Below are 24846 nucleotides of genomic sequence, written 5' to 3' on the forward strand. Positions count from 1 at the left end.
TGCTGCAGTGATGATTTTGGGGTGTCATATTTAAGGGTGCAATGGACTGGCGTCCAGGGATTGTTCCGGCCTAGTGCCCAATGTTTGCTGGGATAGGCTCCAGCCCACGAAATCCTGTTCAGGATTAAACCAGCTTAGACAATGGTATGGCATATTAAAGGGGTGAATACTGATACAATCTATTATTGTGTGTTTTATATTTGTAATTAATTAATTTAGATAACATTTTCTTCGACATTAAAAAAAAAAAATTGTCAAAAAAAAACCAAAACAATTATATTAGCTCTGATTCAATCCTGTATAACAATTGTAGATGCCACATGGGCTGGATGGATATCCCGGCCAGGAAAGAGGATGGTTACCCGGATGGGAGGATCAAAAGGGATGGATGGACAGCTCACTAGGAAAGAGAGACGTCGCTGGAAGCTTTTTATTCCCCCAGCACACTAGGTGACAGCATGCCCCCTAGTAAACCAGCAAGGCATGCCGGGAGATATAGTTCAGCAGAGCAGACCTGTTGTAGTCACTGGGGGCCACGAGAGGGCGTTGCAGGGAGACAAGCTCCCTGTTATAATGGACTTCCGTGTGGCCAGGAAGTGTTTTCATCGGGCAATCATCCTGGCACCGGAAGTACTCCTGGGTCTGTAATAAAAGGGGCCGCACACTCCCTTATCCAGGCGAGTTGGAGCTGGGAGGTAGTGGAGCAGCGCTTGAGTGGAGTAGGGTAGTGCGGTAAGAAGAAAGTATTGTGGAGGAGAGAAAGCCTGTGTCTTGTGCTTGTGTGACATATTTGAGGTGATCTGACTAATAAATTGTCCTTTAATTGAATCCTGGACTGTGCTTGTGTGATCGTGTTGGGGTTTGGGTTTGCTGGTGACCAGGTATCCATCACACAATACAATGTGAGAATTTCCAAGGTGGTAATCACTTTTCTTGTATTTACTGTCAGTTGACAGCCTGCTCACCTCAACATACTTGTTCCATTGATCTTTCTGGCCTCCTTTCTATCATTTCTGCCCCCTTTCATCTCAACGGTACCTTCTTCATTATCATATGACACTCTCCCTAACTCAGCACCTTCCCATTTTGTCTCACTCATTTTTGCCAAACTCACCTCTGTCTCCCCCATATTTTCCCTAAATCCCAACTTGCTTCTCCTCAGCGATACACGACCCATGTCCTTTGTGGTGTTTACTCATTAAGTACTCGCATCTCAGGTCATAGGACTTACAATGAGGATGGCAAGAAGGGCTCCCTGTAGAAATCCAGTTAGCACATCACTGGCGTGGTGCTTGTAGTCGGAAATCCTCGTATAGCCCACATATAAGGCAAAGAAAATGACGAAAAACTGTAAGGCAGGTCGCATCGTTTGGGCCCAGGTAGATTTTAGTCGAGCCTCAATGTAGAGCTACAATTAGAAGAAAAATAAAAGAAATAGCATTTTAAACTGGTGGCATGTCACAGCAACCAAAACACTTTGAACAGTAATCAAATTATTATAAAGTTTCAAAATATCAAACACTTTACAATCAAAATAACAGACAGCAAGGTGAACGATTGCCTCAATCTCATTAACGTCATTTTTTTAGAATCAGTTTTATCATAATTAAATCCATGAATCACTCCCATGACTAAAGGAAAATAGTTGGTAGTGATGGCTTCATTTTGGGATGGCTGAGGTCCAGTAGCTCATGTGCAATGAAATGAGCAAGGCATGAAAGTGTTGAACTTCCAGGGTTTAGGATTAGCTTGCCTTTCCCCACAAGTTGTATCTAAGCTTCCTGATGTTCCCTGCTGGGCTTGGGGGGGTGTCGCCCTCGGCCTTTACATTTCAGGCTATATATTGTGACCACACAAGGGCGGCAGATAGCCCTAAACCACAGTACCAGTAATACAACACACGTTAACAGAATAAAATAACAGACTTTTATTCTCCTTCCAGGCACTTTATCTCACTCCTACCCCAATAAGAAGACAAAAGCTTACAACAACTATTTCATAGTTCACAACTCCTCCTTTCCCTTATCCACCTCTGCGGAGTTTCGCCCACTTCCTTTTAAAGAGAACCCGGTGTGGCATCTGGCTGGGGGTGGAGCCCAGCCGGGACACCCAGGACGACTGGAGGAGGGCTTGTACCTCCTCCAGACCGTGAGGGGGCGACCATCCTGGTTGTATTGGGGGCGGCGCCCCGGTGCCTGAACAACCCTGGAGCCCAGCACTTCTGCCACACCAGGAAGTGCTGGGGGGAAGAAGACAGGGGACACCCGGAGGGCTTCTATGTGCGCAGCCGGCACTTCCGCCACACTGGGGCGTGTCTGTGGAGGAATGCCGGGAACCAGCTGGAGCCCATCCGGGTTCCTATAGAAGGGGCCGCCTCCCTTCATTCAGTAGCAGAAGTCAGGTGGAAGAAGGACGGAGCTGGAGAGAGGACTCGAGGCGGCCAGGAGAAAGGCAATCGGACTGTGAGGCCTGGACTTTGGGGGATCGGTGCTGGAGGCACTGGGGGTGCACGTAAATATTGTAAATAGTTGTATATAATAAAAGTGTGTTGGGTGAAGAAAATGATGTCCGTCTGTCTGTGTCCGGGCCACATTCCACAGTGGCGTAGTCGGCAGGATTCCAGTCCGTCTATTTGGGTCGGAACCAGCATAAAAAAATAAATATTATGTGGCAGACAACCCAGGAGGGTCACGCCTCGTTACACGGAGCTGAGCTGGGAGGTAGGAGGGCGAAGTTTCTGGGCGAAGAGGAGAGAATATTGTAGTGTGCTTTGGTGATTTATGAGTGTAGAGTGCTTGGTGCACATTGTTATTATAATAAATAAGAACTGTGGACTTGTATCCGGTGTCTGGAGTCGTACCTGAGGGTTCAAGGGAGCATTAGCGCCCCCTACTGTCACACCGGGAGCACTTCTGGTGACATAATGTGGCCTGTTGGAAGCATTTCCAGGTTATACCTAAGCCAGGGAGGTCCTCCCATGGCAGCTCCCTCTACTATTCCCCAGGGATCCCTACAGGGCTGCACTTCCGGACTCCAATTCCCATGCAGCCCTGCAGATGTCCAAACTGGGATTCCATAAGAGGGATACTGGCACCTAGAATGGTGGGGGATGAACTGATCCCCTGTCAGTTTCTGCAGTTTGGGCATCCCAATCAGGGCAGGAATAGTAAAGTGTCCAAGTCAGGTATTGCCACCACTTATTCCATCCGTCCGTTATGGCATTCCAGCCGGTAAGGAATCCACTTCCATGGATCCATTCATCCTCTGGAGCATTCACAACATATATATATATTCACAATATATATATATTCCAGCTGGGACGCCAGGAAGGACCGTGGCATATATGTCCTCCGGGCCACGAGGGGGCAACCACCCTGGATCTGGAGAGGACCACGGGAGAGGAGCACTGCCAGAGGGGTGCCCCGAGCCTCAGAGAGCCCAGGAAACATTCACTTCCGCCACACCCGGGAAGATGGAGGAAGGGATGCCTAGAGTGCTTCCAGGTTTAAGAGCAGCACTTCCGCCACACCTGGAAGTCCTGCCAGAAGAACATCATTGAGCACCTGGAGCACGCCCGGGTGAACATAAAAGAGGTCGCCTTCCTACAGTCTGGGAGCTAGAGTCGGGAGTGGGAGCAGGACGAAACTCCCGTGGAGAGACGAAAAGGCGGCCCATGGACAGTGTGAGCAAGGCCCGTATTAGGGGTGATTGGCGCTGGGAGCACTGTGTGCTGTGTGGGACTGTGTTTGGAGAAGATAAATAGTGTGCTTTTTATAAAGATGTGGTCTCAGTCTGGTGGTGTCCGGGCATATGTCACATATATATATATATATATATATATATATATATATATATATATATATATATATATATATATATATATATATATATATATATATATATATATATATATATATATACTAAGCAAAAAAAGAAACGTCCCTTTTTCAGGACTGTGTATTTCAACAATAATGTTTTAAAAATCCAAAAAACTTTACAGATCTTCATTGTAAAGGCTTTAAACAATGTTTTCCATGCATGTTCAATTAACCATAATCAATTAATTAACATGCACCTGTGGAATGGTCGTTAAGACCTTAACAGCTTACTGAAAGTAGGCATTTAAGGTCACAGTTCTAAAAACGCAGGACACTAAAGAGACTTGTATACCGACTGTGATGATTGATATATTGTGAAGGACAGCCGGGTCCCATGCCCGGCAGGGACGCCCCTGCTGCTTATGTTCCGGGGGAGCCGCCATGGACAGTCCAGTACCTCCCCCGGGACGCTTGGGGGCAGCCTCCCTGGCCGACGGTGTTTTCCCAACCACCTGCAGGGCTCCATGGGAGATGGAGTCCTCCACAGCTTGGTTGGGGCCCGGCGTGGCCGCTAGGGGGAGCTGCCTGCTTCCCACAGCCCGGCTGGACGAGCCTGCAGCCCCACCCGGAAGGAACAATTAGGACCAGGTGGTTAATCACCTGGAACGCTTCCGGGTGGGCTATAAAAGGGCCCAGCCACCACCACTCGGTGAGCCAGAGTTGGGAGGAAGGAGACGAAGCTTGTCTGGGAGGAGTGGTGGAGAATTGTGGTTTGTTTTGTTTTGTTTAGTGCTTTGGGACTGTGTTTGGGCTGTGTGGCACGGGGAAGATGTGTCACACAGCTGAAGAAAAAAATAAAGCCTGTGTGTTTTTTGTACACGTGCCTCTGCGTGGTCTGTGCCGGGTTGGGCGCTCTATAGCGCCTTTTACAATATGTAAATATATATATATATATATATACTAGATGTACCCTGTGGCTTTGCCCACATAGTAATGAAATAGGACAAACTTTAAAAATCAATAGACGTTGAGAGTATATCTGATCGTGTTCAGCTCTGATGGGAGAGCGTTCCCCATGTGGGGGGAAACGCAAATGGCCGTGATATCTCTGGTGAATCAGCAGCTACCCCCTAAAACACATGGAGCTCTGATCTCTCTCTCAAAAATGTCAAACGTAACTCCTTAACAATCTGTTGATAATAATGTCTGCTGAACAAACAGGTACCGTTAACTAAACAATAGAAAGGTTTACTCCAACACGTGGCGAGATGTAGACCAACTTGAACAGAGGCTGGCAAGTGAATGAGGAAGGCCCCGCCCCCCTGCTGTTGGCCCACAGCCACTCTATTGGATTTGCAAAAATACATCGGTAGGCGCAAGCAAACTGTGGTACTTAGCGCAATAAGAGAAGACGCAAAATCATCTGGAAAGTTCAAGGAAATTATAGAAAACGACCAGATCTAAATCTGTTAAGTAATTCTCTCATGAAAAGCGGACAGACATACAGAACAGAACGTGCTTGGACCACAAAATTTCCCAAGTCCCAAGTCCTTGTGGTTCGGGAGATTTCGTGATGAGTGAGTCAGTGGTATGTGGCTTTTATATATACAGTAATCCCTCCTCGATCGCGGGGGTTGCGTTCCAGACCCCCCCGCTATAGATGAAAATCCGCGAAGTAGAAACCATATGTTTCTATGGTTATTTTTATATATTTTAAGCCCTTATAAACTCTCCCACACTGTTTATAAATATTCCCCGCAAAGTTATACAGCATAACCCCTTTGTATTCTCTTAGATATTAGGTAAGATTCATTGAAATTATGTATATAAACACACTGTTTATATACAGTAAAACCTAAATATTATTTTAAAGATATTGAGTGTCTCCGATATCACATATGTTTACAGCCATTACGATAGACAGGCCACCAGCAATAAATACGTACAATGCAAGAAAAATAGTATACAGTAAATGTGTGTACAGTGACACTAAATGTACGTACATGTACTAAGTACTGCAAGTAGAAAATTAATTATAGTTACTCACCAACAATGACACGATGACGTGTCTGATAAAAATGAGTTTAATTTTACTGCACAACAAAGGAGAGCCTTACAGTTCTTCCAAAGGAGCCACTTCAGGCGATTGTGTAGCACTGCCGTTATTCTTCTTCTTGCAGTCTTCAATCCAAATCCCTAAAGCAGATTCCATCCAGACTACTGCCTTATTACATCCACTTACAACTTGTTTTGCACCCTGGTTAAAAGGACACTGCGGCCGTAGATCTTATATTCCTTTCCTATTTTTTAACTAAAAAGAATCGTAGCCTTCAACAAATCCAAAACGTTTACCTTTTCAGCAATCGTTAACATCTTCCGTTTGCGCTTGGGCACGGCCCCTGAAGCAGTAGCAGATCGTTTTGGAGCCATAATGAAGGGCTTGACTATGCACAAAGATAAACACAAAAGAGCACAACTCTTTACACAGTGAAACACGTTGATGCTGAATGAGCGAGACGAGACTTCCTAGTTAACACTGCATTCAGCACGCAGGAACTTAACTGCGTGCCCTGATTGGTTAGCTTCTCAGTCAGGAGAACTAAACTGTGTGTTCTCATTGGATAGCTTCTCAGTCAGGAGAACTTAACTGCGTGCTCTGATTGGTTAGCTTCTCAGTCATCCGCCAATAGCGTCCCTTGTATGAAATCAACTGGGCAAACCAACTGAGGAAGCATGTACAGGAAGTAAAAGACACATTGTCCGAGAACCGCGAAGCAGTGAAAACTCCGCGTTAAATATTTAGTTATGCTTACATATAAAATCCGCGATAGAGTGAAGCCGCGAAAGTCAAAGTGCGATATAGCGAGGGATTACTGTATATATATATATATATATATATATATATATATATATATATATATATATATATATATATATATATATATATATAGTAGATAAAGGCATTTGATTTGTCTCACAATACTCCAACTGTTGGAACATAACGTTTGCTGTTATGAAATATAACTTTGAAAACTAAAATTAAGCTAAAAATAATTTACAATAAAACATCATAACTATAAAGCACAATAAACTCTCCCCTTATTAACACTTCTGTCAATTTTTCTGTTATTTTTTATGCTTGAAAGAAATGTGGACCAAGATGGTTTTGGTCAGTAAGAAAATTTAAACTGACCCCCAATAATATAGCAACTTGATAAGAGCTGAATGTTATAATTCTACAAATGATACAAATACGTCCAGAGATGAAAGACAATAACAAAAGGAAACCGAAAGCAGAGTAGTGTGGAGGTTGTTAGCTCGAGAGCCATGTTCTCTGGTGGTTCCTATAGAAATTAAGAAAACTCTAGTTGATTATTCTGAAGTCCAGATGTGTCTGTCTCTGTGCTCTCTGTACTCGTCCCCTAATTAGATGGCAGTAGAACACCAGTGGCCTCCAGAGAACATCACTCAGGCAGCACAGTAGGCAGAAATGAAGAAATAATCCGACACTCTGGACTGCTGATGAATTCCAAATTAATTTACAAATGAGTTCAAAATAATCTAAAACATTCCCTTTTTCAGTTTTTCTAATTACAGAAAATTGTTCATTATTTCAATAGTTACGTAGATCAGTAGAAATAATATTGAAACACAATATCTCTTGATGTGTTGTCTTAAAACAAGTCTTGTTTATAATTATTCCAGCTATGCATCTTTTAAGCTTTTATTTCACTACTAATAAAACTAACACATACATTCCTACCGTAGCCAAGACTTTAACAAGTATCCGGAATATTTCATTCAAATGTCAAACTATATACATGAAACTCAACCTTCCATCAGGTATGTAGTCTTTCAAACACAACATTCTCTTCCATTTCACTTTTAGTTATTTATAACTCAAGGCATGGAAGAGAAAAATAAATGAGCACATCATAATGTCTAAAATCTATTTGTATTTAAAATACTTTGAAGGTAGTTAGTGCAACAAAGCAATACATACGGTTCTTTAAAGACAATAATGCGATATTATAACATTTAGCTACTATGCTAAATAATATCAATTTCTTTTATCCATAACTTCCTGTTAAGGCTAGTTATTCATCCACACTTTCTATAGTTGATATCCTACGAGATGTTTCTTGCATCCTTTCCAGTGTTGATTCTGTAGAAAAAGCACCGTCTACCTTTTTGTTAGTTCACCTCCCCACCTTACGGACTGGAGGCCAGTGCTCACCATCTTCCTTACTGTTTTAAAGAATACCTTCCAATGACTAAAAGAACTTTCTTCCATTTAAGTATGGCCAGTACTCAAAGGAAAAGGGCATACACATTTATATTCAGTCTGGAAACCTTTAATTGGACCTTATCATATTCATTTATGCTTCAATTCAAAACCTGTATATGTATTTGTGTACGCCTATGACAATTGAATTATCATTTCAAACAGCACCACATATTTTCACACATTGCCTTTAATCAAACATATTCTCAAGCTCATTGAAATTCCTTCAAAAACACTTCAGTCACAGAGATCTCTTTCAAGTTGCACAACATACTCAAACTTACTTAAACTGTTTAACACATTTATACTTACTCAAGTTTTTTATTATTATTACTAGGGGGCTTTGCCCCCTGCTTGCTTCGCTCGCCAACCCCTAAGGCAGCGCTATGCACCGTTGTGAACAGAGGGGCTGAACGCACCCCAAGGAGATGCACTCACTCCTCCGAAAACCCCTTTTAAATGGTGATACAATGGGAAACAAATAGTTTGTTTTTTTACCTCCTCTTTGCTCGATCAGCTGCTGGCTTGCTGCTGCTGCCGTGCATCTCGCGCGGTGCTTCGAACGTTTAAAAGCCTGTACAGCAGCTGTCCTTTTGTCTCACTGCCTTGTCTCTCTTCTTCCCCCATACATCCTCAAACACCATTTGATCTCTTTTCACTGTTCCATTATTTAATGTGATCTTTACTTTAATGTTTTTGAGACTTTAGATTTTTCCTAATTCCATTATCTCTAACCTGCACTGCACGTGTATCGTGCCAATGTTTTTGAATTCTTTATGATGTTCTACTTTGTCTTTTTTGTGATGCGCCATCTGTTGAAATGACAAATACAACACATATGTCTCTGTTATATGCCATTTGGTATGGGATTCGTAAAAGCGGTGTTAATGTTTATGACGCGCCATCTGTTGCAATGACAAATAAAATGCATAACAAACAAAATGCATAGGTGTCTGTTATATGCCATTTGGCCATTTCATAGAAGAAGTGTTATTGTTTGTGATGTGCCGTCTGTTGGAGTGACAGAGACATAGCAACTGGATGAACACACAGGCACTTATCCTTTTATTAAAGTAGTTTATGCATAATATCCCCAAAATGATAAAAAAGTAGAAAAGAGTGTGAGAAAAACACCATCACGACCTAAGTAGATGCTTGCTACCAGGTGACTCTCTATGTTCCTCCTGTATGGATGGAAAATGACAGAGAGAGAGAGAAAGAGTATGCCATTATTTTGGTCTCCTACTACACTATGAACAAGTGGGGCATTGTGGTAGAGAGTGACTCTCCTGATTCAGTGACCAACCCAGGTGTCCAATGACCAATGGCGTACACCGATTCCTGACTCATGCCATCCCCAACAAGACTGCTCTTTCTGCTCAGCCATCATTATTTTCACAGGCTAGCTGGCCTGGCCAGTAAATTCCTGCTTAAGCATTTCATTAAGGGACCACCTGCATACAAAGGTCTTGTCTGATAAATGGACTGGCTTAAACATTGAAACTGTTAAAACATTAATAACAAAAACTTGATTCACGTGGATACGTCTCTTCATTGGGAAGAAACACTACTTTTCCCTGATGGCAACACGAATTAGACGATCTACAGGTCTCCGACTTAAACTTTAAAGCCAAACCATATACAATACAATACAATTTATTTTTGTATCGCCCAAAATCAAACAAGAAGTGCCACAATGGACTTTAACAGGCCCTGACTCTTGACAGCCCCCCAGCCTTGACTCTCTAAGAAGACAAGAAAAAACTCCCAAAAAAACCCTTGTAGGGAAAAAATGGAAGAAACCTTGGGAACGGCAGTTCAAAGAGAGACCCCTTTCCAGGTAGGTTGGGCGTGCAGTGGGTGTCAAAAAGAAGGGGGTCAATACAATACAGCACACAGAACAGAAGAAATCCTCAATACAGTATAAAAATAAATATTTTAGAAGCATGGAGTAGAATTTAACAGTAGATGCTATCCAATAATATGATCTGGATTTGTTTGAGTCCTGGAGACCTCGACCATCAAGCTGCCTCACCCATTTGGCCATTCCACAGCTGAAATAGTGCTGGTCCAATGAAAGGACCCCTCTTTCCCACGATTCCTACGATCCTCCATCATGGATGACTTTAACTTAGGCATCTACATACTTCTGTCATATCACCTATGTCCATATATTCGATCTCTTTTCACCGTTGCGTTTTTTCACCGAGTAATAATTTCAGTTTGTTAGCGCTAATGTGACCTTTTATCAGTTTTTTGAGACTTTCGAATTTTAGGACTTTCATAATCTCTAACCTGCTCTGCATGTGTATCACGCCAATGTTTTTGAACGTCTTTATGAAGTTCTACTTTGTCGTTTACTCTTTGTCTTTTATTTCTGACCCCGATTGGACCTACGAGGTTTTCAGTTCCACTTGGACCGGGCTGAATATTACTTTCCTTATTTTACAAATTTGCACATAGATTATTATTGTTCTTTTTCGCATTCTTTTCTCTCCGACGCTTTTGGGTCTCTTTTCGACGCTGCTCTTCCTTCTTCGCTTAGTCGTTGACGTGTCTTCTAGAACGTATACAATTTTTAATTGCTGAGAGCACAGGAAGTGTGTCTGCCAAAAGCATTCCAACAACTGAGAGGTCAGATGACCTTGGTCTTGTTTAAAAATGGTTGTAAGTAGGGCGTGACTTGCAAAAGTGACCGTCATACGAGACTTGAAAGTGTCTCTCTGTCTCTCTTGAAAAGATCACGTCTCGTTGCAGGAAAAAATGTCTCGTCTCATCCCAAGATTTTTTTTTATAATAGAGAGATTATTATTTAGCATCTACTATTTAAAGCATTTACACACTATTTTCCTCACATGCTTAAATTTTTATCACTCACAACATAGAATGTAGTAGATTACCCCCCGCCACCATTTTCCAATGACCAGCCCTCCCCACACCATCCCTACTACATCACAACTTCTACCACTTCAACTAGAATGGCCAGTGATGAGTCCACCTTTGAACTTTAGCATGGGCTGACCAGCTAATGAGACAACTGAAGAGGCTGCACACAGGAAAAGCTGTGGGATCAGATGGAGTCAGTCCTTGAGTTCTTAAGGCCGGTGCTGACCAACTTTGTGGTGTCCTCTGTCACCTGTTCAGTCTGTCCTTGAGGCTTCAGAAAGTGCTGCTTCTGTGGATAACATCCTGCATTGTTTCTGTTCCAAAGAACACAGGCGCCTCTTCACCTAAAGACTAGAGACCAGTGGGCCTTACGTCTCACAGCACGAAGACCTTTAAGAGACTGGTCCTGGATTATATGAGTTCTCCTATGGTAGACTACCTGGACACATTGCCAGGCGTGGAGGATGCAATTTTCTATCTCTAATTTTCTTTTCTCCACAAGACTTATGCTCACTTGGACAAAGCTGGCAGCACTGTGAGGAGGATTTGTGTTTCTCGATTTCTCCAGTGCCTTCACTATCATCCAGCCATCCCTGCTAAGGGATAAACTCAGAGATATGGAGATGGATGAACCTCTGGTGTCCTGATAATGAACAATCTGTCAGGCAGACCGCAGTTTGTGAGATCTGAGGATTCTGATACGAATGTGAGCAACCCTGGAGAAACAGAAGGAACAGGCCTGTCTCCTTTTCTCTTCACTATGTACACCTCCGACTACAAAAATATAACACCCGGTCATGTCACTTGCAGAATTTTATAGGCGACTTTGCAGTTGTTGGGTGTATTAACAATGGGGATGAAACAGAGGAGAGGAGCCACGTGGAGAACTTTGTTTGAAACTCCCCATCAGTAAAACCAAGGAACTGGTTATTGACTTTGGCCACACCAAAGAGAAGCCTCCGTGTCCAGTCGCCATCAGGTAATGGATGTGGAGGTGGTGCATTGACACAAGTACAAATAGGGGACAAAATCCCAAATTTAGGACAACACTATTTTCTATCGTGGCTACTGTAAGTTCAAGAAAATGGTTAAGAAGCACTTGACATTTTGTCAATCAGCTTGTTTAGATGCACACACCAGACTGGGAGAAGGTGAGTACCCTGGTTAAGGTAGATAGTTGATTTCTTAAAAATCTCCATTTACATGTACAAGTACGCTTCTAAAATTCTACTTTGGGAAAAGGCTCTGATTTCAAAAAACTGTTCAAAAAAGATTTAAACACCATCATCAGCCACCATGAACCTAAAAACAAGCATGAAACCTGTGATCCTGTTCTTGTGTTTAATAAACGAGTTTAGGCCTTTCATGTGCTCTGACGAAAATAACATCCATCTCTAGTTTACATCCCTGGCCGCTGCGTAATCCGCTCACGCTGCTTCAACATACCAGTAGTAAACAGCTGGATGAAAACTAAACTGACACGTCTTTAGTAATTATTATGTTTCTGTTACTGAATTCTACACAGCACACTCTTTTCTGCTTGGCTATGTGATTGAGCCATGCAATGGAGGAAGATAATCAGCAATCAGAAAAATGACAGGAGAAAATGAAATAAAGAAATTATGCAAATATTTTCTCCAGTCTTCCAAAAATCTGTCAAAACACATGAATAGTTTCTTTTCCTTTGTAAATTTTGGTCAGTCTTTAAAAATACTTTTTAAATGGCATTTACTTAACGTGTGCCTATTCATGGTGCCACGTCTCACATTTCAAGGACATCAAGACAAAAACTGTTGTTGTGTGTTGTACACCAGCTGGTAAGGGAGAGAAAAATGGCAAGTAACAAAAAACACACAAGCAAAAGTTACAAATGAGGAAGAAAACTCACCGCAAGGAAGACCATGCAGAACATTGACAATGAGGCATGACTGGAGTAGAAAGACAACCTACGAAAAGAAAGAAGAGAAGGCCATAAGTCACACACTCAGGTCCACACCAGCAATACAACACATGGACTCCAGGACTGTAACTTGAGGACACAGTCCCCCTTGAAAACGTCACAGGAAGGAGTGCACACAAAATATGGATACATCCGGGGCGAAGGCCACAGAGAATGTTGGTATTTATCTTTTTTATCACAAAATGCAAAAGAATTAGTGCATTGTGTTGTATTGAAAGTGCATTGTATTGCATTAAGGTTAGGTTTAGGGTTAGGATCAGCATTACTACTAAATCATAATAAAGTTCATTATATCTATCTATCTATCTATCTATCTATCTATCTATCTATCTATCTATCTATCTATCTATCTATCTATCTATCATATATTGCGTTTCGTCTATCTATTTATCTACCTATCTATCATATAGTGCCTTTCATCCATCTATCTATCAATCATTCTGGGTTTTTCTTCAAAAACCCATAAAAAGAGGCTATTGAAAAACAACAAGTCTCTGGTTGGATGTATCGAGGAGAGCTGAGATGCACTGAGAGTTGCCCACCCAATCAGCCAACAGTGCTCTACCAGTTCTTACAGTGTCTATAAAAAGTATTCACCATCTTGGGACATTTCCCATTTTATCTCTATATAACAATGATTCACCACAGACTTAATCTGGCTTTCTTGACATTTGCCAAGTTTCCATCCAGTTTTTTGTGACGTTTTGTTATCGACTAACAGAATATACGTAAAAAAATGTACGAAATTTGCTGTCTCCATCCTGTTTCCATCCAACTGGCTTTTTATCGATAAAGTAGCGTGCGTGATGATGTCACCCCCTCCAAAACGAACTGTCGCATAAGTTTTGTTGTATCGCGAAAAAAAATCTGCCCTTGAGCCGTTTCCATACATAATTTTGTGTATGTCGCAAATTATCTACCTTTTGCTTTCCACGTTACACCCCCTCCACTAAACAAAGAAATGGATTATTCAGACAGTTTTTTGAAATTTGCCAGCTTACTGTTATTTCAGTTTCACAAATAATTGGAATTGTACATAATATCCGAAGACGACAGCAGAATGAAGCAGTTGCTTGTCTGATAGCCCTAGAGCTCGAAGAAAGTACCCCAGTGCAAGTCCGGTTCACTTCCTGGGTCCTCCCTGCATGGAGTTTGCATGTTCTCCCCGTGTCTGCGTGGGTTTTCTCCCACAGTCCAAAGACATGCAGGTAAGGTGCATTGGCAATCTTAAATTGTGCTTGGTGTGCGTGCCCTGCGGTGGGCTGGCACCCTGCCTGGGGTTTGTTTCCTGCCTTGCGCCCTGTGTTGGCTGGGATTGGCTCCAGCAGACCCCCGTGACCCTGTAGTTAGGATATAATGGATGATGATGATGATGACAAACTCATTCCCACGTAGCTTTGACTTTATTCTTGGGTTTGTTGTCTCACTGGAAAACAAATCCTCTCCTGAGGTGTAGGTTTCTTGCAGATGCCATCAGATTTTCCTCCAGGACCTCCATGTATTTTGCTGCATTTGTTTTACTCTCACCAGCCTTCCGGGTCTGCTGCAGAGAAGCATCTGCACTTCCTAACGCTGCCATCATCGGGCTTCACGGTGGGCATGCTGTGTTTGTGACATTGTGCCGTGTAACATTATTAGGCATCCATTTTGCAGTAAATTCCTGTCTCTCTTATTAGTGCAAGTCAGGTGGTCTTACGCTTGTTACAAGGCTTTTTCTAAACCAGGAATCTGTTTCTGAAACCACTTGATGGGATGTGCACTTTTATTATTGTGATACTTATGGGCCAACTTTTCTGCCATTCTGTTTATTTATGGGTGCCACCCTTTTATGTCCCCAGAGGTTGTGATTTTTCTAGTAAACATTTGTCTCTGCAGATCACAAACCCTTTTTGCAAACTTTCTTTTCAATCTTTCAGAACTCGTTTTCTTCAGTATTTTCTGGCTTACTTCGTTTTTTTTTTTTTACTTTGATTTTGTCTCTCATTTTGCCTTTCGTTATGGTGTTGATTGACCTCCCGGGTTTCGACTTCTGACGTCGTCTTTTTTTCACAGTCGTCAACGTTAAAAACTCCTTGCTAGTGCCTAGCATAACAAACATGGTGTTCAGTCTGATGGCCAAAAAGCTAAATTTCGGTCTCATAAGACCATAAAATGTTCTTCCAGCTGCCTTCTGTCAAATTCTATCCAAGATGGCGTGTGCATTTATTTTATGTTCTCTCTGTCACTCTCCCATAAAGCCGTGTCTGCACTGCCTCTCCAGTCTAACCGCTGTAGCTTGTAACTCCTTCAGTGTTCTCAGAAGTTCTTGATGGCCTCACTCATTGATCCCTCATTTCATGGGGCTAGTCTGCTCCAGCAGATTTCCAGCATTGCCATTCTCTTCCCATTTCTTTATGATTGAGATCTTCAGCGACTTGGATACTTTCTTGTCTTCATCCCCTGACCTTTTCATAGAGTTGCTTGGAGTGTTCCTTTCTCTCCGATGGGTACTGTAGGTTAGTTAGCTCACCTCAACTGAGGTGCATTTATATGACAATCAAGTGAAACCCCAGGCAGGTGTCCTCCATTGAACTAATTCTGGGAAATCTAAAAACGATTTAAGGGTGTCATAGTAGAGGGGTGAATACTCATAAAATCAACTAGTTTGTGTTTATGTTTGTAATTAATTTAGACCAAATTGCAGGGATCTCTTTTCACTTTGACATTAAAGAGTCTTTTTCTGTTAATCAATGTCAAAAATGCCAAATTCAAATCCTCTGTGATTCAATGTTGTATGACAAGGAAATATAAAATGGATGAATATTTTTATAAGTCCCAAGTTCATTTAGAAACATAACCAGCTACCCAGAGGACATAATTGCCAGGAGTCAGAAGGCCATGTGCCTTGCAGCAGGTTTGATCGCACACCCCTAGGCCTCTAATTTAAACTTACCTGGCCTCTCGCACTTGGCTGGGTTTTCCACGGCACATGTCCTCCGCCATCACATACAAGGAACAGTTCACCTGTGACAAATCAATGTCACACACGGCTAGGAAGTGGGGCCGGAGCCGGCCGATGACGTATTTGGACAAGGCAGTCAAGGACTGGGTCACTGCCACTCCATAGAGGAAGATCCCGACCAACTTATATACAGCAGATAAATAGTGACTGAAGTCAGTCTTGGAGAGGAGGCCTTTGGTATACACCATGTAGGCTTCACCTAAGCAGAACTGGAAGGCAAAGAAATCAGGGTAAGGCATCTAAAGTAGGCTCACATGGACCTCATGACATTACCGCCTGGAAACATTCTTATACACACTACTCAAAATACAGTAAAGTAGGTGAGCAAATGGCCTTCTTTACAGTGCCTTGTAAATATCTTTTAAAAAATATTACAAAAAAAAATCATATTCTTCAAATGGCCAAGTCTAGCTCAGGATTGTGAAGGGGCAGCATTGGGCACAAATCAGGCAACAGCCCAGAATGGGGTGCCAGTCCATCACAGGGCCAGTCCAGCACAAACCCACAGTCATGTTGTGAATAGGGCCCCCTGAAATCAGCAATGGAGCAAACACACACACCCGCGCACACAAACACACACACACCAACACACGCACACACACACATAAACGCACACACACACACATGCTACACGCACACACATGCTACATGCACACACACACGCACACACCCTCACACACACACCCGCACACACACACATGCTACATGCACACACACGTACACACCCTCACACACACACACACACACACGTACACATGCGCACACACGCACAATCACACACACACACACACACACGTTCACACTCTCATGTGTTCGGAGATGTAGTAGGAAAACTCAATCTGACACAACCAGAATGTGCAAACTCCCCACAAACAATGCCCAGGGGGCTTACTAATAAAACTTGGCCTGGCATGTGAAATATGTGCCCGCCAAATAGCAGGCAAATGCATATGTCAAAAAAAAAATCAGACTTGTAAAACCTGGCATATGCAAATTTCTATGCAGTTTGCACTTTATAAAGCACAATCGCCTTGTAAATGTGCGTTCATGAACACAGCTCGATGAGAATCAACCTCACATTATATATGCAGTCATGATGCTGTAGACGCTCATCGTCGGTAGAGAAGCCTTCCTCCTGACACGCTGAGACCACTCAACCTGCATTGAAAAGCAGCCACCTGTTATGTTTTAAGTATGGACACCTGTACCGTGCCATTTGAAAACAAGATGTAGCGCCTCTTAAGTCAGCTAATGGCTTTCAGCTCAGGGGACATGATGAACGACACTTGACTGAGATTTTCCTGAGGTGTCGGCTAAATCCCTGAGAAGTGACAACAAGTAGCCAATATATACAGATGAATGCAGCATAGTTATAAAATGCATTACTAAAAGTATTTGTGAATGCATATGTCTCTGTTATATGCCATTTGGTATGGGATTCGTAAAAGCGGTATTAATGTTTGTGAAATGCCATCTGTTGAAATGACAAATAAAGTGCATATGTCTTTGTTATACTGTATGCCATTTGGCTTGGCATTTGTAAAAGCAGTATTAATATTTGTGGTGCGCCATCTGTTGGAATTACAAATGCAATGCATATGCCTCTGTTATATGCCATTTAGTATAAGATTCATAGAAGAAGTGTTAATTGTTTGTGATGCGCCATCTGTTGGAGTGACAGAGACATAGCAACTGGATGGACACACAGGCACTTATCCTTTTATTAAAGTAGTTTATACATAATATCCCCAAAATGATAAAAAAAAAAAAAAGTAGAAAAGAGTGTGAGAAAAACACCATCACGACCTAACTAGATGCTTGCTACTAGGTGACTCTCTATGCTATGTTCTGGTCCAGCTTTGTCTTCGGTCTCACATGGTCACTGAATGGAGACAGTGACAGCCTGGTCTCCTCCTGTATGGATGGAAAATGGCAGAGAACGAGAAAGACAGAGAGAAAAAGTATGCCAGTACTTTGGTCTCCTACTACATCATGGACCAGAGGGGCATTGTGGTGCAGAGTGACCCTCCTGATTCAGTGACCAATACTAATTAGCCACAACCCAGGTGTCCAATGACCAATGGCATAACCGATTCCTGACTCATGCCATCCCCAACAAGACTGCTCTTTCAGCTCAGCCATCATTATTTTCACAGGCTAGCTGGCCTGGCCTGTAAATTCCTGCTTAAGCATTTCATTAAGGGACCACCTGCATACAAAGGTCTTGTCTGATAAATGGACTGGCTTAAACATTTAAACTGTTAAACATAAATAATAAAAATATTACTGACCTATACTCCGGATATTATTCTCCATTATACCACATTAACATAACTGCAAGAACGAGCCTGACAAATGCTGAACTGCAGAGCTGAAGCTAAATGACAATTATACAGCATGTTGCAAAGAAACACCCAAGGAGTGAAAATTCACACAAGTGAGAGGGGGCTTTGTAGTGCAAGGGGATTATTTTATTCTTAATGCAAACCCCGTAGGTCCCAGTTAATATTTTCTGTAATATCAACATGTTATTATACAGCCAATATAGTGTATTATTAGGGACGACAGTAATGGCTGGCACCCTGACCAGAAGACGACATGATTCATTACCAAGCCAGGAGGCTGATTTAAATAAGGAACTGGGGAAGGCACACTATTCAGAGCAGTGGCGTCCCCAATACTCTAGATTGCAGCATGCCCAGACCAGGATAGCCATGCAGATACCCGCACAGCATAATGGGAATTGTAATCCAATGGGGCAGCCCGGATGGGATCCGTGGAGGCCTCCCGGGGTAAGATGTTAGGATGCTATGACCTGGCACCATAAGTACTCCTGGGTTCAAGATAAAAAGTGCCATCCTGCCAAATCCAGGAGAATCAGACCAGGGAGTGGAGTCAGGCAACACTCGCTTGGGAGGAGTAGAGGAAAGACGACAGAGTGAAGAAAGTGGGAATTATATTGTGGGGTGAGAAACGCTTACTTTGTATAAGAGTTGGGCACAACGAAAGCCATTCTTTTTTACAGAACTGGTATCTGTGTGGTTGTGTCGGGTGTGTGGCGAGCTGGAGCACCCCCTCTCGGCTACAGTATTTTATGTTTTTTTTTTTTTCCCCAAAAGATTCAATTTTGTGGTTTCATTTTTGTTTTGATGAAAGAATATATGGGCTCACCATTTGTTTTATTTATTTATCGGCATGCATGTGTCACATGACCCCTATAGCTGCCCAGGTGACATTTAAACACGCCACTCCCGGCTTGTGTTATCTCTCGGTGGATACACAACTATCACCATACCAGTGGCATGGCTATTTCTATAGTCAAATAGGCCCTGGGGCTAGGTTGGTGTAACATGCATTTTTCTAGCTTTTGACCTTCTTAATTTCATCTTTCATTATTGTAATGCTGTTAAAAACATTGCACTTTTATAGTATGCTAAATATAACTCATACTACATCATTTGTATGTTTTATTTTAGTTCCATGTTTTTATTTTTGAGTTATTGAGATAACAACTCTTAACTCGAGAGCTCAGAACTCCTGTGGGAAACGTTCTGTAAATGAAATAACAACAGTCAGGTACAAATGAGCTCATTAGATCATGAATATTCATGAGGTAGTTTTCCAAGTGTGTCAGATGTGGAAGTAGATAAAATTCTGGAGTGTTTACGAAATAGATATAGGCAGGAATTCTGGGAAAATAAGGATACAATTGTTAAAAGAGTGTCATTGTTTATTGAAATGTATGTGTTAAAGCTTAGATAAAGTGGCCTCTGTGTGTGTGTTTGCTTATAAAAATACTAGCCGTCCCCCGCAGCTTCGCCTTATTTAACAATTAACCAGACCATGGGAACATATCAGTTGTTCCAGTTTGTGCAATAGTTATTTATTCTTTCCAATATTTAAATAATGTGCAATAACCCAATAGTGCAGTAGTTAATATTCTTTCCATATGTATATGTATATAGCGTCGCAGAACTTTTTTGAAACTTTTTGTGCCATTTGTTTATTTACTTGTTGTGTTCTACATATATGTCTGCCAGGCCTGGCCTTAGGCATAGGTGAAGTAGGTGACCGCCTAGGGCCCTGGTGTCCGGGGGGCCCCGGATCGACGACGGCCAGGCCCCCAGCCCGCCCATCCCCTCGCATGTTTAAATCACGTGGGCCAGCGGGGGTGTGTCCGCGTGGGTGGCTGTCTATAAAAGCAGAGCGGTTTGAGTCAAGATCTCTATGGGTCGAACGTTCACATCAGTGAATCAGCCCTCATCATCATTCGTCGAAGAAGAAAGAAGAAGTCAAGATCTCATAAATCCTTCCACCTCATCAGTGGCAGCAGGTGGCACGGGAGCGGGAAGGCAGAACCGCAATCTGAGTTGCGAGAACTAAGGAAACCCCTGTCTGTCAGTGTGTCCTCGAAGCGTAAATACGAATCTGGAGCAGCTAAGCGAAAGAAAAAAGCCGATACTGATGCTTTCGTTGCGTCTCAGAGAGGAACTTTGCTCAATTTTGTGAGAGTTGGTGCTGGCAACAGTGGTAGTTGCAGTATGAAGAGCAATGAAGGCCCAGGCCGAGGCCCCCCACAGAGAGAGTGTAATTTTCACGTATTTCGCAGAGCTTCCAGGGGGCTCCGCCCCCTTCAGGGGGCCCCTGGACCCCCCTTTCGCCTAGGGCCCCATAATACCTAAGACCGGGCCTGTGTCTGCGCTGAAGGAGCTGCTTTTAATCTCATTGTACATGTTGTGAACGCTGGCCCGGACACAGACAGACGGACAACATAGTTTCACCCAACACACTGTTTATTTACACTATTGTATATACAATTGCCGTGCTCTCAAAACCCCAGTGCCTCTTGCACCGATTCCCCCAAAGTCCAGGGCTCACAGTTCTGTGCCTTTCTTCTGGCCGCCTCCAGTCCTCTCCCCAGCTCTGTCTTGGTACCTCCCGACATCCACCAATGACTGGAGGCGGCCCCTCTTATAGGAACCCGGATGGGCTCCAGCTGCTTCCCGGCAATTAGTCTTGGCCACACCCCTGTGTGGCAGAAGTTCCGGCTGCGCACCCGGAAGCCGTCCGGGTGTCCCCTGTCGTCTTCCCCCCGGCACTTCCGCCACACCAGGATTCCCGTTATGATAAGGCACTGGGGCGCCGCCTGGCGGGGGCCACAGGTCCCTACAGGGCCGGGCTTCTAAGCCCCCCAACCGAGGCCTCCTGCATAACCAGGACGGACGCCCCCTCTCGGTCTGGAGGAGGCACACGCCTTCCTCTCGTCCTCCTGGGCGTCCCGGCCGGGGACCACAATGTGTATAGTGACAATAAAAAGGCATTCTCTCATTCTCTCTCATTCTCTCAATATCTTGCATAAGGTAGCCAGCACGACATAAGGACATGTCCAAGACCTGATTGTGCCCGGGTGGAGGCAACCAGATGTGTGTTTTGGGAGTGCAGGTGGGCACAAGTAGTGTCCGTGAATGTGAAAGGATTATTGATAATGGGAACAGATTGACTTTTTTTGTCATATGGGGTAATTTTGAAAGGAGAGGGTCCTACTGGAGATGGCACAAGTTCAAGATGGGTATTTTATGATATGGCTTGTTATTAGCCTGGCAAAGAAGTACATATGGGATGCCAGGAGTATTCTGATAAGGAGGTCTGAGAGCAGAGATGTGCGGTGGGTAGAAAAAGATTTTGGTGTGATATGATATGAGAAGAGCTATTCAGCTTGGGTCAGACAATTAACTTTTATATAGTGCCTTTCATAGTGTACTGATTATCTTAAATGTAACAAATACTCATTTTCTTACAAAAAAAAAGATTTTGGATAAGGAGCTCAAGAAGAAAATAAAGAGGGATATTGAGAAGTGGGGTTTTGCAGCTGCTAAGGAGAGAAGGAAGGGCCTGTGGGGAATGGAGAATAATAATTCTTTGCATGTACCTGTATACAGTATAGCGCTTTCCTCACTACTCAAAGCGTTCAGCAATTACAGGTTACGGGCCTTGTTCAAGGGCCCAACAGAGCAGGGTCCCTATTGGCATTACGGGATTCGAACCAAAACATATGTGAGCAGTATGGCTGTTTGGTCTGATGTTTCACAGGGATGAGGGGTTCAGTTAAGAGATGGAAATGGAAAATGGCTGTTGTTTGTTATGTGGTAAAATGGTATTGTTGTATTTTGTAATGTGTAAATAAAAACATTTTTAATACAAAAAAAAAAAAAGAAAAAAAATTCAAAGAAGCATAAGCAGGAGAAGAGAGAGAGAAGATGACTTGGACAGACTTCACCATCTGCAGACCACCACTCAACTCCCTCCTGGCTTAAGAAAATGAAACACTTGCAACAGCCACAGCTACAATCGATCAGGTTGTACGTTTTCATGTCTAACACTTCCACCTGCTGTCTCCTTCAAATAATCACAAGTAATGATTGAAATGGTTTGAGTTCTGACATGTAGCATCAACCAATGATTGTTAATGAAATGAACTGCATCCATTTAGGTGACATACTGCCTTTGGTTCCAAGTAGATTGGGTGGCCCTTACAAAAACACGACAGAAGAGTGAGTATCAGAACAATGAGTATCCTGTGAGCCGGACCACCCTCTGGTAATCACGCCACTTGGCCGTAGTGCCGTAACTGATGCTCCCTCACAATGCAGGTAATGTGCCTCATTCGGGACTCCATGAGCAACACAAAGTCAAACCAATGGTGCCCAAGGATTTTCCAGAGAGACACAGTACCAAAGGAGTCCAGTCTTCGTCTCAGGTCACTGGATAGCATCCATGTTTAGCAGCCATATAGCAAGACAGGAAGCACCAGTACTGTGAAGACTTGGACCTTCATCCTTTTGCAGAGATATCAGGAGTGCCACACACCCCTGTCTAGTGACCTCATGACCCCCCCCATGCTCTCGCCATCCATCTATTGACTTCATAGGAAGAGTCACCAGAGACATGAAAGTCACTGTCGAGGTAAGTAAACCTCTCGATGAGGTCAACACTCTCTCTGCAGACAGACACACTGCTGATGGCCGTGCCCAAGAGGTCATTAAAGGTCTGGATCTTAGTTTTTATCAAGGGACACGCAGGCCCATACACTCAGACTCCTTGCTCAATCTCTCGAGCGCCCCAATCAGAGCCTCCATTGACTCAGTGAAGATCGCAGCATCATCAGCAAAGTCAAGATCCGTGAATCTTTCTTCACCAACAGATGCCCCAGAGCTGCTAAACTACATGGCCTTGCCCAACACCCAGTCCATAGAAGCAATGAACAGAATAGGAGCAAAAACAGACCCCAGAATCAAGTAGGAAAAACACAGAGGTTCTGCCTCTACTCTGCACAGCACTCACAGTACCAGTGTACAGGCCGGCCATGATATCCAACAACCTCGAGGGGATCCCATGAAGTCTCAGGATGTCCCACAGGGCAGCTCGATCAACTGAGTCGAACGCTTTATGAAAATCGACAAAAGCTGCAAAGAAACTCTGCCGAAATTCACAGACAAAGTGGTTCGTATTTCAATGGCCGGTTTCCTTTTTAGTTCCAGCCGTGTACAGTTTTACTCAGGGTCATCTTTAGTAGTTGGAGATGGGCCATACTAGGGGGTGGCAGGTGTGCTTCCCCTTTATGATTGTCACTTCACTTGGGGTCTGTCCCTTCAGCCCCAGCAGCCTGTGATGCCGTTTGTAAGGGGAGTTTCGCTTGAATATGGAGAGATCTTCCCAGCCCCAGCAATGCACAGCCCTCTTCAAAAAGAATACAGAAACAAACCTGGCAGTGAATTAGGGCTGTGAACCACCACCACCCAAAGCATTCCTCATAATGAATCTGACATTCAGCTCTTGGGCTAAGAGCAGCTGCTTTAATGTTAGCTCACTCACTAACCCGTCACATAATCTGCTTGTCATCCCAACAGGAGACTTTCTGACCTCCACATTTGTCTGTTGAAGTCACACAGCCACTTACGATCACCGCAGTAATCCCGATGCTGGACAAAGACAACAGTGTGTTGCTGATGGTGTCGGGTTTTACTGGGTATTGGATGCTTTCATCACTGCAGAAGAATCCCCGAATATAGGGTCGGTGGATGATTGTCATTATCAGAAATGGCAAGCCAGCTTAAATGAGAAAAAAACAAAAGAGAAGTTTAGTCCAGAAGAGGCAAAACTCAGTGGACACAAAGCTGTACACTTACAACTCTCATCAGCTATTAACACTTTAGGCTGGTGTTGCACCACATGACATTTGGTACGCTTTCCAGTCATCGTCTTAATGTAAATCATGTTAAGAAAATCCTTTTGAGTTGTAGATAGTCACAGCATGCACCAGTTCCCCTAAGTTACGTAGTGTGGCACCACCATGGACTTGGTTGTAGCACTCTTAACAGCCCCTACAGCAAAAACAAGTAGTAAATTATCCAAAAGATGCGCTATTCTTTGCAAATATTTCTTGTTTCATTCTTTTTTAAACCCTTATTGTACTCTACAGGTTGCTAACCCAGCCACAGGAGATGTACAAACCAGTGTTTTTCTTTGTGCCGGTCCCAAGCCCAGATAAATGGGGAGGGTTACGTCAGGAAGGGCATCCGGTGAAAAAATTTGCCAAATCAATAATGCGGACAACAATACAAATTTCCATACTGGATCGGTCGAGCCCCAGGTTAACAACGACTGCCACCAGTACTGTTAGCTAACAGTGTGCTGGTAGAAATTGGGCTACTGTTGGCTGAAGAAGAAAAAGAAGGAGAAGAAGAGGGGGGAGACGTGTCCGGAGGTAGGAGGAGAGGAGGAAGGTAAAGAGAGTGAAACTGAGGGTAGGAACTTTGAATGTTGGCAGTATGACTGGTAAGGGGAGAGAGTTAGCAGATATGATGGCGAGAAGGAAGGTTGATATATTGTGCCTGCA

General features: G+C 43.3%; 1 protein-coding gene across 1 annotated transcript; it reads right to left on the bottom strand.

Annotated features, from left to right (window-relative positions):
• Positions 1–1213: 1213 nt before the first annotated feature.
• On the bottom strand, positions 1214–24206 carry LOC120538262 (phospholipid phosphatase 2-like). Its single transcript, XM_039767720.1, has 5 exons — positions 24137–24206; positions 23908–24059; positions 15882–16159; positions 12878–12935; positions 1214–1408 (listed from the first exon to the last, which is right to left on the bottom strand). Exons 1-5 carry the CDS (start codon positions 24204–24206, stop codon positions 1214–1216), a joined length of 753 nt encoding a protein of 250 aa, XP_039623654.1.
• Positions 24207–24846: the final 640 nt, after the last annotated feature.

The sequence above is a fragment of the Polypterus senegalus genome, chromosome 10, assembly GCF_016835505.1.
Source record: "Polypterus senegalus isolate Bchr_013 chromosome 10, ASM1683550v1, whole genome shotgun sequence".
Lineage (NCBI taxonomy): Eukaryota > Metazoa > Chordata > Cladistia > Polypteriformes > Polypteridae > Polypterus > Polypterus senegalus.